Source organism: Gobio gobio, assembly GCF_949357685.1.
Source record: "Gobio gobio genome assembly, chromosome: 20".
Taxonomy (NCBI): Eukaryota; Metazoa; Chordata; class Actinopteri; order Cypriniformes; family Gobionidae; genus Gobio; species Gobio gobio.
Window position 1 is genome coordinate 6,988,205 of NC_137113.1, and position 18,096 is coordinate 7,006,300.

Sequence of the window (18,096 nt, forward strand, 5' to 3'; positions counted from 1 at the left end):
ATGTTTCTAGTTAAATAGAACTATTCATTCTAATTAATAATTATTACGGAGTGTCTAATTACACTAACTCCACCCACTGACGTCTGGTTGGGCCAGACAAAATTACAGAAGACCCTGAATTGTCAACAGTAGTAATAGTGTAGGGGTAAGGTGTGTGGTATGAAGTTTTTACGCAAATCGATCCGAGGTTCGAATCAGCCTTTTGCCGAGCACTCTATTCCCTGTTCCCATCACACATCAGATCGGAAAGGCATTTATTTTCAATGAAAATGAAGAAAATATTCAAAAATTGGATACAAGGTGAAAAACATGTTTTAATAATAACCTGTTATTATTAAAACATTAATAAAACATGTTTTATCGGTTAGGGGTAGGTGTAGGGAGGGCTTTATTGTCCCAATGAGGCGGCATTCATTTAATAATTTTAACAAATATGATCATTTACACACTGTTATTATTGCATACTGTTTAATGTACAACAACACTGTGGTGCAAATAGTATCTGCCACTATTTATAAGTATAAATATCATCTAACTACACTTATTGCAAAGACAATACTGCTATTTTTACTGTGCAAATAGCCGCTGTCATATTAATAAGCCATATGAATCATAATAATGAGCCTTTAATTGCCTATATATAATACATTGTCTAATCAGCGCTCAAGCGCATGCATACAGCGAACTGGTAAAAGTAATGATTATGAATGTGACGTGAAAAAAAACAGCATGGAGACTGTCTAAATATTGTCTAATAATTTATTGATAATATTTTCTGTATTTTCTGCTGCCGAGATTAAGTCGACGATGCTGACTCGTCATCCCCACAGTGGATGCGCCTATATGCACATATCAGGATTACATAATCTGAGAATATTAGTTTTCCACTTGAATTGGTTGACAATCGCTTGACATTAGGGGTGGGAGAAAAGGTCGATGCATCAATGCATCACGATTCGTTATCCAACGATTCCGAATTGATTCTCAAAAATTCAGAATCGATTCTGTGTTCAATTCAAACGGCCACTTCACCGGCCAAACAGAACAACCCGTTGATAGGCGAACGTTCGTATGCTGGTGAATTGCCTTCATTTAAGATAAAATGGACAAACTACGACCTGCTCAAGGGCGTCGCACCCGTGGAGACAGAGACACTTTTCCCGGTGAGAGGGTTCAACAACCGCACGTTTTATGCAGTTTTTCCGCAGTTTTGTTCAAACGCCTTACAGCAGTCGCTCCTCCGTTTCTCTGGCCGCTCTGTGTCTGCGCTCGCTGCGGCTGCCTCTCCATTTCAAAAATGTATTTTGCCTATTAAATGCAAAGTTTTTCATTTCAAAAGCACTTCTAAATTAAGTTCATATTTCCAACAAACTAAATTCTTAGCCAAAATAATGAAGTGGTGCTCAAGTAGGCTATAAGGCTCTTTCCTTGCCATTAATGCTTAATAACACTCCTGTGTCTCCGTAGCTGGCCTGGATATACATAAACCTACCAACATCCGTGGATTAACTTTTGGAATGACTTATCGAATATTTCTGAACTACTGCACAATGTTTCAAACGAATGGAAAATTCTGAACAAAGGCTTCTTTTTGCTGAGTGATTCGTTAAATGTCTCTAACATGACTGTTGCAGCTCGGCAGGTTTTCTTTTTTTTCTCAGGTTTTCTCAATATGTGCACACACTGAATTTGGCTTCTCAGCGAGCGCTAAAGTTGTTTTTCTTCTGGATTAGCCTATGTTTTAAAGATGTTTTTGTTGCTCTAACCACAGTAAACTTTTTTTTTGCTTTTAAAGACATTTTTTGTTAAAATGTTCTAAAGAAACTGAAAAATTGTCACACTTAGTTCAGGGGCGTGTGATTGATTAGGCGGGACCTTGATATCGCTGCTCCACTTGAGACTTGAGACCCAAGATGTCAGCGGCATATTTAGACACTGGTAGCTTCAGTTACTACAATGGAAGAGAGTGAAGGTGCAGCGTCCATCTTTATTTACAGTCTATGGTATGACTCAAAGTGACACAATATTTTAAGTTGTTTCCACTATTGTCAGGAAAAAAGGCAAGTGATCGCGCCGGCGCCTCCATGTAAGCGCGTTATACTTCAGCTTCCACACTCCACACAAACACGTGGAAATGCTCCTAATAAAAGCACACATTTATCTAGGTTAATGTTAGAGCGAGCAGCCATGTAAAGTTGCTACTACTTACATGTTTCAAATGATTGAGTTTGATGGATGATAGGTGAACGTTTGGATTCCCTTCCCGAGATGCTGTAATGACCACAAAAAACCACCATTAACGATCTGACCCTCACGGACCGCATGACTTCAACAGAAGGTTTTTTTTTTCCTGCGTCTAACTGACAAATACAATTTTTGGTTGACTAATCCCCTTCTAGTTGACTAAGGATTAGCCGAATATTAGAGGGCAGCCCTACTCTTTTCAATGCAGTGTTCTTTTTAATACAATTAAAAAGAGCAAAGTAACATTTAGAGGTCAACTACTAATATTTATTAGTATTAAATATGCAATGTTTTTCTCTGCAGGCAAGGATAAATCAGAGAAGAACTTTGCTCTGTCGTTTGTTAAGCTGATGCGGTATGACGGCACAACGCTGAGGGACGGAGAACACGATCTCATCGTCTATAAGGTGAAACTAACACAATCGCCTGTGTGCAGTTATCAAACACACACACACTCACACACACATACTCACACACAGACAGAGATGTGAGTTGTGTACTGATGCTGCTTGTCCTCGATTGTCTCGTTTAACCTTTGACCTCACATCACAATGTAATCATTATGCAATTAAGCTTTGTTCGTGTATTCAATCGCTTCACATCTGCATATTAAATAGCTTCATTAATGCGGAATGTCGCCTGGTCAAATCCTTTTTGAGCTATGAAAATTAACCCTCATACAAATCATCACTTTACAACTGATGTGTTATTGGTTTTGAATGCTTGAGCAAATCTGGCTCTGGAAACGTTAAATCAAATGAATAAAAAAAAACAGCACAAACGCTTGTTTCAACAACCCTGAAGAATGTGTTCACTGTTCACTGATTGACAGCTGTCAATAACTGGAGGGATTCTTCAGTCGTGTGTAAAGAGGGATTGTACTCATGACTGTGTGTTTCTCTATTTGTAGGCAGAAGCCAAGAAATTGGAGGACTCCACCATGTACCTAAGCTTGGCCTCCACCAAACCAGAGATGGAGGAAAGAAATCCATCATCGGGGAAGAACACGCAGAATCTCGGCAGCTTCACCATCAGCAAAGACTCGTTTCAGATCTCAACGCTGGTGTGCTCCACCAAACTCACACAGAACGGTGAGACACATCAACTTCATTCATCATTTCCCAATCCATTCTCCTCATCTTTTCCTCTCCATCCTTTCTCTACTCTTCTTATCAGTGGAAGTAGCCATGGTAGTTTGCAACCTTTTTACTGCACTAAAGTGGTGTGTTTCTGACCTATACTTATTCTTACTTAAATCCACAGGTAGTTGAAAAATAAGTGCTTGCTAATGTCAACCAGTTATTTTAGTATCATTGAGATACTATTACAGTCTTCACTAATATTTTGAAATATTTTTTATATTTTAATCATTTTAATTTTAAGATCCAACCAAGATCTTAGCAGCAGATCCTTTAAGTCCTGTAAGTGGGTGGGGCCTTGTTTGTTCAGCACATCCCACAGATGCCCGATTGGATTGAGATCTGGGGAATTTGGAGGCCAAACTCGTCGTTGGGCTCCTCAAAACATTCCTGAACAGTTTTTGTTTTGTGGCGGCGCATTATCTGCTGAAAGAGCCACAGCCACCAGAGAATACTGTTTCCAAAACAATATTTTTATTAAGAATAACAAGGAGCGATTAGGAATGTCTAACAAGCAGTAAATGGGGGAATTTTAGATTTCACGTTGACATCTGTATGTTTTGTGATTTAAAGACGACACATCAAGTGTTCGATTGGCGGCTGTGAGGAAGTGCAGATGCGGGAAGATTATTACAGTCGGATCACATACAGGATGCAGTGAAGTCCACTGCAGTCCTCTGACGCAATCGCTCCTTTACTCCCTCCTCTCCTCTTTAGGCATGTGTTTGTTGCTCTATGAATCTTACAGAAACTGCTTACCCATCATATGTACGGCGGATGGGTTCACGACTGGAGACCACTGCGGTGAGGGAGTTTAAAATACCGCAGGAACTTAAAATCAGAGATAGAGATCGCAGCGGGAGCGTATAGTCATCCAAGTGTAGGCAAATGAAAATAAATGATACAGAATAAAAGAAAGAAATGAGTCCGGTGTTTCTTTCATCGATTCATCTACAGCGCCATAGCAAACAAAGTTATATTGCCTCCGAGTTGTGAGCTTGCAGTCTAAATTGATTGTAATAAACCAGGTGGTTAACACAACAAAATGTGAAGACCATAAATAGACAACACGTTTTTCAAGTTAGTTGTCTTCTAGTGGCAAATGATTCAATTGAGCCTTTGCAAATGAATCTTTCAGAAAGCTTTTGAATCAATCTGAGTGGTTACTGAATTAACATCAGACTCGCTTAATGTGACATTCATTTGATGATGTGTATGTTTGAGCATCCCTGATTCAACAATTGCAGGAGTTTGGGGGCGGGGCTACGTGTTTATCCAAACAATGGAAGACAGAGGGAGTGTTTGGGAATAACTTGATAACCTTCATTCATTTTATAGATTAATTTAGTGACTCTAGTGGTGCGGACACAATTTGGCTTTAAATTGTTACAAAAATAGTATGTGTTTTTATAGAAATCTTACAAAAGACATAAATGTCTTTACTGTCACTTTTGGTCAATTTAATGCGTCCTTGCTAAATAAAAGTGTCATAGATAGTTGCATGTTTAAATGAATGATAGTGCCTCAGACTGCTCAGAGAGATATGTTGTAAATAACGCATGATACGGATACACGTGTCTTCTGAGTGATTCAGGGTCAAACACGGCCAGAATGCAGAACAGCCAAGCGTTAGTGATGCCACCATTAAGATTGAGATGCGTGAAGTCACATCAGAGAGCATGCTGGCCCTGCGAAGGCAAAGATGAAGACAAAATATATGTGCGAGAGTGAGATGGAGTGAAATCGGCTTCTGAAATAGCCTCAGTTAGTGCATGCGCTTCAGACCAGAGCTGGTATGAGGAGGAGACGGACCACTGGGTGAAAAATGAACGAGAGAACGTGCAGCTGTTATTACGAATGGAAGTCCTGACTTTTAAAATAAATGCTGGAGTAAATGCTAAATCCAACTCTTCATAGCCTGTTTGTTTTAATGCACATTCTAGGGTGGACAGACGTCCCTGTTTTCCGAAGACCGTCTCGGTTTTTGGTGTCCTGTCCCTGACTGGAGCTGTCCTCATTTTACAGCACATTAACAGTAAAAAATAGTATAATTGAGATACTATTATAGTTATTAATAGTTGGAATTAGTTTTTATTTTTGTATTTTCATTTTAATGTCTTTTTAGTTTATACAATTTTATTAAAATGAGATGTTTTTAATTATTATAATTTTTTTTAATTATTCTATTTTATCTATTTTACTTTTTTTATTTCATTTTTAAATGTAATTTTATTTATACAATAATATTTTTTTTTATGTTTTTTGTTTTAGTGAAAGGAACACGCCGACTTTTTCGGACTTTATCTTATTCCCCGTATCCCCCAGAGTTAGATAAGTCCATACATACCATTCTCATCTTTGTGGGTGCCATAACTCTGTCTGACGCACCCACCGCTAGCCTAGCTTAGCACAAAGACTGGAGGTAAATGGCTCCAGCTAGCCTACTGCTCAATAAGTGACAAAATAACGCCAACATTTTCCTATTTACATGTTGTGATGTGTGTATTTACATCTTGTACTAAGACTGACGGAAAATGAAAAGTTGTGATTTTCTAGAACGATATGGCTATGAACTATACTCTCATTCCTGCGTAATAATCAAGGAACTTTGTGCCATACCATGGGTGCAGCGGCGCAATGATATTACACAGCAATGGTAAATAGTCCCCAGTATGCTCTCTGTGCAAGCAGGTTGTCACGTTGGTTATTTTGACAGAAGTTAGTCTATTTTCAGGCGCTGTATATTATCAGACAGACAGAGTTATGGCACGCACAGAGATGAGAATGGTATGTATGGACTTATCTAACTCTGGGGGATACGGAGAATAAGATAAAGTCCCAAAAAGTCGGCGTGTTTTTTTAACTAAAATAACCCTGAAATAATATGCAAACTTATCATAGATGACAAAGGGGTCAAGGATGAGCCTTAAAGGGTTAGTTCACCCCAAAATGAAAATTCTGTCATTAATGACTTACCCTCAAGTCGTTCGACACCCGTAATACCTCCGTTCATCTTCGGAACACAAATGAAGATTTAGTTGAAATCTGATGGCTCTGAAAGGCCTCCATTGGCACAATGCACTTTACACTCTCAAGACCCTTAAAAGCTACTAAAGACGTCGTTACAAAGTCCATCTCACTACAGTGGTTCTAAAATAACTTTATGAATCGACGAGGATAGTTTTTGTGTGCCAAAAAACCCTAAATAATGACTTATATAGTGATGACGATTTCAAAACACGGCATCATGAAGCTTTGAAGCGTAATGAATCAGTGAGTCGATTCAGCGGTTTGGATTGCCAAAGTCACATGATTTCAGCAGTTTGGCGGTTTGACACGCGATCCGAATCATGATTCGACTCGCTGATTCATAACGCTTCGAAGCTTCATGATGTCGTGTTTTGAAATCGTCATCACTATACAAGTTGTTATTTAGGTTTTTTTTTGCGCACAAACTATTCTCGTCGCTTCATAAAGTTATTGCTGAACCACTGTAGTGAGATGGACTTTGTAACGACGTCTTTAGTGCTTTTTATGGGTCTTTTAGAGTGTAAAGTGCATTGTGCCAATAGAGGCCTTTCTAAGCCATCGGATATCAACTAAAATAATTTGTGTTCCGAAGATGAACTTACGGGTGTCCAACGACATGACGGTAAGTAAGTAATGACAGAATTTTCATTTTTGTGTGAAATCACCCTTTAAATGCAAAGTAATTAGCATAATTAGGGAGATTAACGATCCATTTCTAAAAGCACAAACCTCATAAAATAACATTTAAAACATAAAAAAAATGTGATTGAAGATTGAAAATATTAAAAATATTTGTTAAAGGTACACTATGTCAAATTGTTTGGAGTAGAATATCCAAAAACCACTAGGCCAGTGTTATATATTTTGTTCAGTTGAGTACTTACAATATCCCAAATGTTTCCAACTATTTGTAAATCGTGAGAAATTATTATTTTAACCAAGAAACCGGGACGTGTGAGGGAGTCGCCTGTCAATGGCGTCATATCTGCGTTCCCCTCGGTTTCTGGTTTTATTTAGCAGAAACGCTTTACTCTCACTGCAGTGTGAACAAGTGTCATCATAGCAGCCGCAGAGAGAACGCACAGAGTAACGTCATAACATAATTTTCAACACACTTAGATGTGTCTAATATGATAAACAGAGCTGCGTTAACTCATACGGGTGGTATGGCGACTGTCATAATAAAAGTTCCGCTGGCGACTGTCATAATAAAAGTCTATATAAAAGAAATGATATTTTCTCCATTTTTCTTTTTGTAATGTGTTTTTGTCTAGTCATAATTTAATATATCATAATACTGTTTTGATCTGTTTGCTATTTCCTTTTTTTTTTTCCTTTGGTAAATTGCATTAAACACGGTTACAGTTTGACCTACAGACACAATAGAATAAGTATTACCATGGAACCCACATTGAAAAAACAAAGCATGCAAAAATGTTTTTTACTTCATAGATAATTATAAGTGAGATTTCACATTTCCTGAACCAGGCGTGTCCCATTCCCAGGCTCTCTTCTAAGTAGAGGGAAATAAGTGCACTATCAGTAAACTTCGCAACAGTTGCTGATCTTTTGATGTAAATCAGCTTGTGCTTCTGAGACACTTTGAGACACTTAAAAGCGGAGCTAGCAAACACTTGACTGCCGTCAGAATGCCAAGATGTTTTCTGCTCTAATTTCAAAGCTCCCCTGCTACACGAAGACACAAGCGGCGTGAAGCATTGATACTCCTCACGCTATGCAGCGTGGATGTGCAATCTGAGAGGTTTATAGGCCATCTTTATCCCCGCCGGACGACAAAATAATTCCTCTCACATAGCGTGTTATGAGGCCGTCCGTGCTTGCGAATTGATTACAGAGGTGCTAACGACTTGCGTGACTATTAGCGTGTGGTTTTACGCGACCCCTGAGCCACGGGGCCAGTTTAGACGGAGCTTTAATGAAGACCTTTGTCAAAAATCTCTGAGAAAATCTCCGTTCGGCAGGTAGACGAGGTAATGAGGTCGCTAAGGATTCGTCAGACGGAAGACATTAGCATATAAACACAGGTTTTTATTGTTGTAGGCCACAGAAGCCCTTTCCCCCCTGTGAGGCCTTGTCCATCAACGCCGACTTTGTTTTCTGGAGACATTGTATGTTGAATCGTTAATTCTGGTTTCTGCATCATCATCGCAGGTATAAATCAATGCTGGAGCACTGGTGAACGTGTGCTTTGCGGTGGCGGTTTGACTTCTTTCTTTTTTGCATCCCGGTTTGTGAAGTACACTAGAATGATTGAAGAGCAGTCTGAAGACGGAAACCTCTCTCGACCAGTAAGAGCGAGGGATGAGTCGTTTTTAATAAAGAATGGCAGCACCACTCTCCTTTCCAATTGCCAGACAGCTCTTTCTGTCTCTGATTCTCTCTGATGTGGTGTCTATTAAACCCACAGGCTGGGGTTGTAAATGGTGGGATCTTTAACTCTCTGAAACGTCTCTCCCACACGGACACACGTCCAGTCTCTGCTGTTCTTCTGCTCTCATTGTCTTATTTTATTATGCAGCACACTGGAGTACTTGATTCTGATTGGCTAATTGTGGCATTCTGTGGTTGAATATATTTGTTTAAAGTGTCATGAAGCCTGGTCGTTCACACCTCAGAGCTGCAAAACGTCTCTTAAAATGGGAGTGTAAAGCTGTGGAAAATGGGAGTATCGGGGTACTCAGACCTGCAACACACTCATTGTGGTGGTCATAAAATATAACCATTGTGAGAAATAAATGAGCACCTTGATGCATTTTAAAAATATAACCCTATATGACAACAAACTGCTAAACCGAGGGAGAAACACGAAAGAACATTTAAATGTCTAATAATATTTTCAGTACATTTAAAAGCACTACAGTCTCTAAACAAACGACACACGTCAGTTTAACACAGAAAGAATAAAGGCATAGTTTCGTTTTTGCCCATTCATGAATTTTCGTTCTATATTATTGTGTTCTGTGTATCAGAATAATCCATGATCAGACGTACGACTGTATAAGTGTCCTTATATTTCATTTGAAGACGACGTGATTAAATATGTGCACATACACAGTCCTGGTCCATGTTTAGAGTACTAGAGTATATGAAATATGTCCATAAAACTTGTCTGTATGTGATCTATATGATCCATGTGGTGAGCGTTGTTAAACTTGACCTGTTAGGGTTTATGTGATGACGACCGGTTGACTGGACATTGAATTGACTTGAAATTGAATGTTAATTGGCCCTGTTAAATAGTATATATTGCATGATATTTATAATTGTAATATAATATATAATATAATATAATTAATATAATTAATATAATATAATATAACATAACATAACATAACAAACATAACTTAACATATAACATAACACGCAACGCAACATATAACAACAAATAACTTAACATATATAACATAACACGCAACGCAACATATAACGCATCATATAACGCATCATATAACGCGACATATAACGCAACAAATAACACAACATATAACACAACATAACTTTTTATATATATATATATATATATGTATATATGTGTGTATGTTATGTTGTTATGATGTTATGTTGTCCTAACCGTTATAAATACAATCTAAATTATACATAATAGTTGAGTAATTGTATTAATAGCTTAAAACATTTATTACTCTCATTATCATTTAACATTGAGTAATATTTAATAAAATTGTTATAAAAACGTTTTTATATTTCAAAAAAATATAATAATCATAATAATAATACAACTTTTAGATGTATTATGCAAAATATTTATGTATTTGTAGTCATAAATATATTTAATATTTTTTATCATAACCATTATAAATGCAATGTAATCTAATTTTCTAAATATATTACTCTCATTGGCCCTCATTTATCAAAAGTGCGTACACAAAATTTCCAGCGTACACCCAAAACCACGGTGACTTTGAGATTTATCAATATGGACGTTGGCGTACGGCACGCTCAAATCCTACGCCAGCTCAGGAGGTGGTGTACGCACGTTTTGAGTTAGTACGAAAATGCGCAGAAAAACAATTCCTAACACCACAAAACGCACTGACAAAGATATGCTATATTATGACCCACTGTAAAACAACAACAAGAACTAAAGCTCTATTCACACGGGATGAGTAGGCTATTATCTGGGGACCTCGTGTGATTTAGAAATTACTCCCCCACATCTGAATTTTGCGTGGCGCATTCGCACGGGATAAGCTGTGATTTTACTCGAATTTACTGACTTATCTCCCGGATATGATGTTACTTGAAAATGTTTTTTCGTTATATAGCTGTGTGAAATTATAAACAGTCGTATCGATATCATTTTGATTGTTTTATAGTAATACACATAATTTCGTTCAGTTAGAGAACAGACGCAATTAAAAACGTAACTGAGCAATAATAACAATATACGACGGAAGATTCAGTTTCAAAGCTAAATGTAAAAGTGCCCATTTAAGCGAGTTGTCATTGTACTGTTCTGTTTTTGTGTTTTTCATTAAGAATAATATTAAACACACCATTCAAGCAATTTACTCCCAAATGCTCATTCTAAAGTGAAAGTAATCCGCTCATAACGGTGCGCATTATATGCAGCCTAGCTCCATTCTTCGTGAAAGATAAAGATAGAAATGCGCACAGGACACAAAAACCTTGCAAAAATGATATACGATCCGCCTAATCCCGGCCAAATAGATGCCGATTCACACTGGACTAATATTATCACAGGACCTCTGTGTTTGGCGAAATATGGTAGGTCATTTGCGGGGGAATATTTACTTTACATATTACAGACATGGCCGATTCGCACGGGATTAAGATCACAGACATTCTCTGCAATTATTACAAATCAGCAGAGGTCCCCACATAATCCTGTGCGAATAGGGAAGTATAATTATAAACTTCAGTGTTTATTTTTGTGCAACGTGGACTTCAATGTTTAATTTGTGTGACTTAACAAAAGCATTTGATATGTATTCCTCCAGTTGCGAGCCTGTGCGCTTTACCTGACGTTGGTTAGGCCCGACAGCTGCGCACGGACTGGGACTGAAAATAATTCAGACTGACAAAATAATAAAAATGACATTCTTCTTCTTTTAACTAATAATAAAATAAATAATAATAATAACCACATTCTTCTTCTAAATAACAATAAGCGTCATTAATAATACAAATCATAATAATAATAATAAGAAGAATCTTACAAATTGTCATGCAATTATTAATGTGAATGAATGGTACTCCACATCACATCATCATCACTATTGTACACCCCAATACATGTGACGTGATACGAAATTAAATGCATATTATTTCAAAACACGTGCTGTAAAATAATGAATTGTGATAGGTAATTTCTCATCCAAACAGCTATTTAAACTGGATTTCCACCGTACACCTTTTTGTGGGCGCCTTTAATCCCACTCTTTCAACTCCCCAAAAAAATTGTTTTTTCCACTTCTCTGGTGATGGTCTCGATCGAGAAGTTTCGCTTCTTTGCCGTCTTCCGTGTGTCCATGGCGTAAAATGAGGGCGTGGGGGAGGCGGAGACTTGAATATATAGGGGCGTGTTATTGTAATGACGATCGTTTTCAGCCGCGGCATTTATCAAGGGCAGGTTTTGCGTACGCCTGGATTTCAGAGGTGCGCACAGCTTCATAAATCAGGTGGTGAGAGGAGTGTAAGCACAATCTTACACCAACATATACGCCCGTTTCTACGCAAGATTGATAAATGAGGGCCATTGTCATTTAACGTTTAATATTTAATAAAACATTTGTTTGTAAATAATGATTTCATTATTTGTAATTGTATTTATAAACTTAATAATAATAATATTTTTTTGATTTATTATGTAAAACATATATGTATATATGGTGATTAACATATAAAGATGAATAATTTTTATAAATGCATATAGTCAAAATACAAATAATATATATATTTTTTCAAATTTGGTTGTAATTTTTCAAATGAAAGATAATGTCTAGTTGGACCAAGGTTTGTGTCAATCTCTCTGTGACGGCCCTTCAGAACACAATCCCTGGAAAAGCCTTGTCCCGTCACATTACGTCATTTCAGGTCACAGCACTTGTTTTCAAATGCTCGCTGGAATGCCTCGTTTAAGGTTAAAAAGTCAGTCACTCCTGTTGCCATGACGATCACCATGGGAGCTGCTCAAACGGTGTCGAGAGTTCCCAAGGGAACCATCTGAACCGTGAAACTCTCCATATCATACAGGTGCCGAACGACACAATCCACACGAGCGTTTCCCAGTGCGTCATCACTTTAACAGCGTATTCCTGTGAGATTCATCCAATAAAGGGAGAGGCAAATTAAGAATCATTTAAAGAGCATTTGTGACCTCATGAATCGTTACCGGTCATTCCCTCTGGATAGCCTATGAACTCTGATTGATAAACTGCTTAATAGGTTCATATTTGCCCAGATTTCCATTTCTTCTATCATTTTGCAACAACAACAACCTTTAACCGCAGTAGAATGAATTTTACCCACAGCCTGTCGTGGCTTATGGTTTTATCAGGCAGGCTGAGAGCTCATGTTATTCATATGTCTGTTTCGGCTCGATGTACTAATGAATGTTTAATGTCCAAGTTAGAGAGGTGAGTGTGCTAATGCTGTTTTTCTTCGGCCTCCTGTAGTTGATCTCCTGGGGCTTCTGAAGTGGAGGTCCAACACCAGTTTACTACAGCAAAACCTGCGTCACCTGATGAAAGTGGAAGGAGGGGAGGTGGTCAAGGTGTGTATAAATCCTCTGACGGACAGAAAGAAAAACAAGCAGCTTTCATTCAGACTGCCATCTGGATTCATGCAGAAATGTATGCTACTAATGTAAACGTTTGAAGTTGGTGTGGAGACTTGCGCTTTGATTTATGATATGAAATTATGAATGAACTCTCTGCTGTACTTCAAAAGCTTTTTGCTTATTAGTTTGCAGTTTTTTCCCCCCTTTTTTGTAAGGCAACCAGCAAAAAATGCTGAGATATTTATAGAAATTGTATTTCCGAAAGTGTTTTCAGTACAGTGTATGCTTGGGCTGTGAAATGATAGAAATGCAGTATATTGATAGTATATTTTTATATTGTCCTCGCAGTTTACATAATTTTTTTTTTTTTTTGTGAGCAGTTTTTAGTCTGATGAACAAATTAATCTTATGGACTGATTCCTTTCATGACTGGGCCAGAAAGCGTCATGAATCAGTTTCAGTTATTTTGACACTCACTCGCTCACTCGCTCACTCGCTCACTCGCTCACTCGCTCACTCGCTAGCTCACTCGCTCGCTCACTCGCTCACTCACTCACTCACTCACTCACTCACTCACTCCCTCAGACACTTGCTCACTCACTCACTCACTCGCTCACTCACTCACTCACTCGCTCACTCACTCACTCACTCCCTCAGACACTTGCTCACTCACTCGCTCACTCACTCGCTCACAGACACTCACTTGCTCGCTCACTCACTCACAGATACTTGCTCACTCGCTCGCTCACTCGCTCACTCGCTCACTCGCTCACTCGCTCACTCGCTCACTCATTCACTAGCTCACTCACTCGCTCACTCGCTCACTCACTCGCTCACTCACTCACTAGCTCGCTCGCTCGCTCACTCACTCGCTCGCTCACTCACTCACTCACTCACTAGCTCACTCACTAGCTCACTCACTCACTCACTCACTCACTCACTCGCTCGCTCGCTCACTCACTCACTCACTCACTAGCTCACTCACTAGCTCGCTCGCTCACTCACTCGCTCGCTCACTCACTCACTCGCTCGCTCACTCACTCACTCACTCACTAGCTCACTCACTCACTCGCTCACTCACTCACTCACTCACTCGCTCACTCACTCACTCACTCACTCACTCGCTCACTCACTCACTCATTCACTAGCTCACTCACTCGCTCACTCACTCACTCACTCACTCACTCACTCGCTCACTCACTCACTCACTCACTCACTCGCTCACTCACTCACTCACTCGCTCACTCACTCACTCACTCACTCGCTCACTCACTCACTCATTCACTAGCTCACTCACTCGCTCACTCGCTCACTCGCTCACTCACTCGCTCACTCACTCACTAGCTCGCTCACTCACTCGCTCGCTCACTCACTCACTCGCTCACTCACTCACTCACTCCCTCAGACACTTGCTCACTCACTCGCTCACTCACTCGCTCACAGACACTCACTTGCTCGCTCACTCACTCACAGATACTTGCTCACTCGCTCGCTCACTCGCTCACTCGCTCACTCGCTCACTCATTCACTAGCTCACTCACTCGCTCACTCGCTCACTCACTCGCTCACTCACTCACTAGCTCGCTCGCTCGCTCACTCACTCGCTCGCTCACTCACTCACTCACTCACTAGCTCACTCACTAGCTCACTCACTCACTCACTCACTCACTCGCTCGCTCGCTCACTCACTCACTCACTCACTAGCTCACTCACTAGCTCGCTCGCTCACTCACTCGCTCGCTCACTCACTCACTCGCTCGCTCACTCACTCACTCACTCACTAGCTCACTCACTCACTCGCTCACTCACTCACTCACTCACTAGCTCACTCACTCACTCGCTCGCTCACTCACTCACTCACTCACTAGCTCACTCACTCACTCACTCGCTCACTCACTCACTCACTCACTCGCTCACTCACTCACTCACTCACTCACTCGCTCACTCACTCACTCACTCACTCCCTCAGACACTTGCTCACTCACTCGCTCACTCACTCGCTCACAGACACTCACTTGCTCGCTCACTCACTCACAGATACTTGCTCACTCGCTCGCTCACTCGCTCACTCATTCACTAGCTCACTCACTCGCTCACTCGCTCACTCACTCGCTCACTCACTCACTCGCTCGCTCACTCACTCACTCACTCACTCACTCACTAGCTCACTCACTAGCTCGCTCACTCCCTCAGACACTTGCTCACTCACTCGCTCCCTCACTCGCTCACAGACACTCACTTGCTCGCTCACTCACTCACAGACACTTGCTCGCTCGCTCACTCACTCACTCACTCACTCACTCACTCACTCACTCACTCACTCACTCACTCACTCACTCGCTCACAGACACTCACTCACTTGCTCCCTCACTCGCTCACTCACTCACAGACACTCGTTTACTCGCTCGCTCACTCACTCACAGACACTCACTCACTCACTCACTGTTTATTGTAGAGTGTTAGAGAATATGATTTAAAACCCCTCTAAGATAAGGCGGATTTCTGTTACTTTTCCCTCACGGATCATGTGTTTGAATGCTCCTTGAATTGCTCCTGAAGGCGTTGTGTCTCATGATTTCTCTCGCCGATGTGAAGGCAAACACACTCGAGCTGTCAGCGGCTTAGAGGGTGAAAGATGGAGGCAGAGACATCCATGTGCTGTAAATGTCCCCTCAACCTCCTTGTAAAACATTTTGCAGCCTTTCCATGTGTCTGCCACATAAATATACAACGTCCTGCCGGAACGATAGTGGCTGTTGTGTCTGACTGCAGATGATTGGTTTACGTAATGCACGTTGCACATCAGTTGCGAACGCGGTTTCATTTTCACTTGGTTACAGTAAAGTTCAGTTTTATTTGTTTTTAGTAATGTTTTCTCAAAGTCTCCCAAAGTTCCTTCTCCTCCTAGGGTTTTCTGGAAGATGATCTCATCCTTCAAATGGCAGACAATAAATAAACCAGGCGTAAAAACTTATCAGCGGGAATGATTCAAGGGCACTGCAACATTTAAGATGTTTTCTCCAGTTAGTTTATAGTGAAGTGAGTGATCCGTGCCATGGGGTGGATTTTGAAGGAAACCCCTGTCAGGAGCACAAAGACGATTGCACAGCATTATTATGTCGTCCTCGCAGCTTTCATGCGGCATGTCCGTACTGTCCGCAGAAATTACATTTCAAACTTGGCAGTTATAGGAAGGTGTTTTAGCACACACAGCGTGAGGAAAGTACATAATCATGTTGAGTGGGATGCCCGCTGGAAAAATTAAGGGGGTCTTTCTTTCTCTCACTCTCTGTGGTGAGTGGTCAATTATTCACTTTGTTTCTGGCCAATAAATGGACTGCCGTGTGATCAGTGTGTGCGCGGTTGAGAAACACACACTCACAGGAGGACCTACAATTACAGTGTGATATCTCCATATTACCAGTGGTTTGAATGAACTGCTTCAGGCCACCCAACGACAGCTTTCATATATTTAACCACACCTCAGACTTGAATAAGTTTTTTTTTAATAGATTTTGTTGGGCCTGTCCCCCAATAGTTTGGAAACATGACTATTTTTAATGTTTTAGAAAGAAGTCTCTTATGCTCTTCAAGGCTGCATTTATTTGATCAAAAATACAGAAAAAAACTGTAATATTGTGAAATATTATTACAATTTAAAATAATGGTTTTCTATTTTAATATACTTTAAAATATAATTTATTTCTGTGATCAAAGCTGAATTTTCAGCATCATTACTCCAGTCTTCAGTCATCATTGTAATATAATTTATTATCAATGTTGGAAACAGTTGTGCTGCTTAATGTTTTTTTATAACCTCTGATACTTTTTACAGGATTCTTTGATAAATAAAAAGTTAGCATTTATTTGAAAAATAAATACCGCTCCTGGTACACAATGTGGTGCTGCGCCACTTTACGCTTCTGACACTCGTTTGTCACGCAGAAGAAGAAGAGAGACAGTATTTACGTGCTTGCCAAAACCATTCACACACTTTTTGCTAACTGGCAAGCAGCATTAGCAGCTCATCTTCTTCTTTGGCCCTGTCCCAAATGGCGCACTTCATGTGCACTTTCGATCTTGTGGACTTACAATGGCCGTTGCGTGCTCGTGTCCGTTAAGTCCATGAGACCGCAGAGTGTCCCATTTGTCATTTTAGATCCGGAATGGTGCTCGCGAGCGCCCCCTTTGAGGTCGATATACGCCCTCGATGCCCACTTCTGCCGGGCCCGCACTGGTGCGGGTTATGCAGCGGACTTCTTCCCGGCAGTCAAAGTGGCATTACGTTGTGAAAGTGCAGACTCAGAGGACGACCGTGAGGGTGTAGGGTGCCATTTGGGACAGGGCCATATGCTGCATCCCAATTTGCCTACTTATACTACGACCTTTATATGTACTCTTTTTGTGAAGAAAAAGTACATACTTTTGAGTGTGTAGCAGAAGAGTATGCAAGCTTTGGGACATACTTCGTCATCTATAACGGACTCTGTCGCTTAGTTACGTGCATCCCGTCACCGTTTAAACTGCCCTGTCAATCATCGTCACAGTTCAAATCCTCCGCATTCAATTTAATTTCCTACCGTATCGGAGAGAAATGCAGTAGCACGTTGACCTGCCATTCGTATATCCATATTTAAACAGTCTTTGTGCGTTTAATGTTCACAGATGCTAACAGAATAAATTTAACAGAATAAAGCCTACCTTACAATCAGCCCTTGCTTTAAGAAATTAACAGCTTTTCGTGAGGAGAATTATAGCTCAACGCGTCTCAAAACGATGTAGCTGAAGTAACGTTACAGCGCTTCACTAGATGTGTTTGTATGAGTTGATGTGTGGGCGTTGATGCGGGGATCATCAGTATTTGAATCTGAATAGAGGGCGTGCTCCGTGGGTGTGGTCGCA

General features: G+C 40.2%; 1 protein-coding gene across 1 annotated transcript in view; it reads left to right on the top strand.

The window, feature by feature from the left end:
• dock1 (dedicator of cytokinesis 1) overlaps window positions 1–18,096 on the top strand; it is a gene marked incomplete at its 3' end in the record, with an annotated part of 157,184 nt that overhangs the window by 96,325 nt on the left and 42,763 nt on the right. The window contains exons 16-18 of the mRNA XM_079845555.1: window positions 2,548–2,651; window positions 3,155–3,335; window positions 13,091–13,188. Coding sequence (XP_079701681.1) covers window positions 2,548–2,651; window positions 3,155–3,335; window positions 13,091–13,188 — 383 coding nt within the window. The remainder of the gene's footprint in view (window positions 1–2,547; window positions 2,652–3,154; window positions 3,336–13,090; window positions 13,189–18,096) is intronic.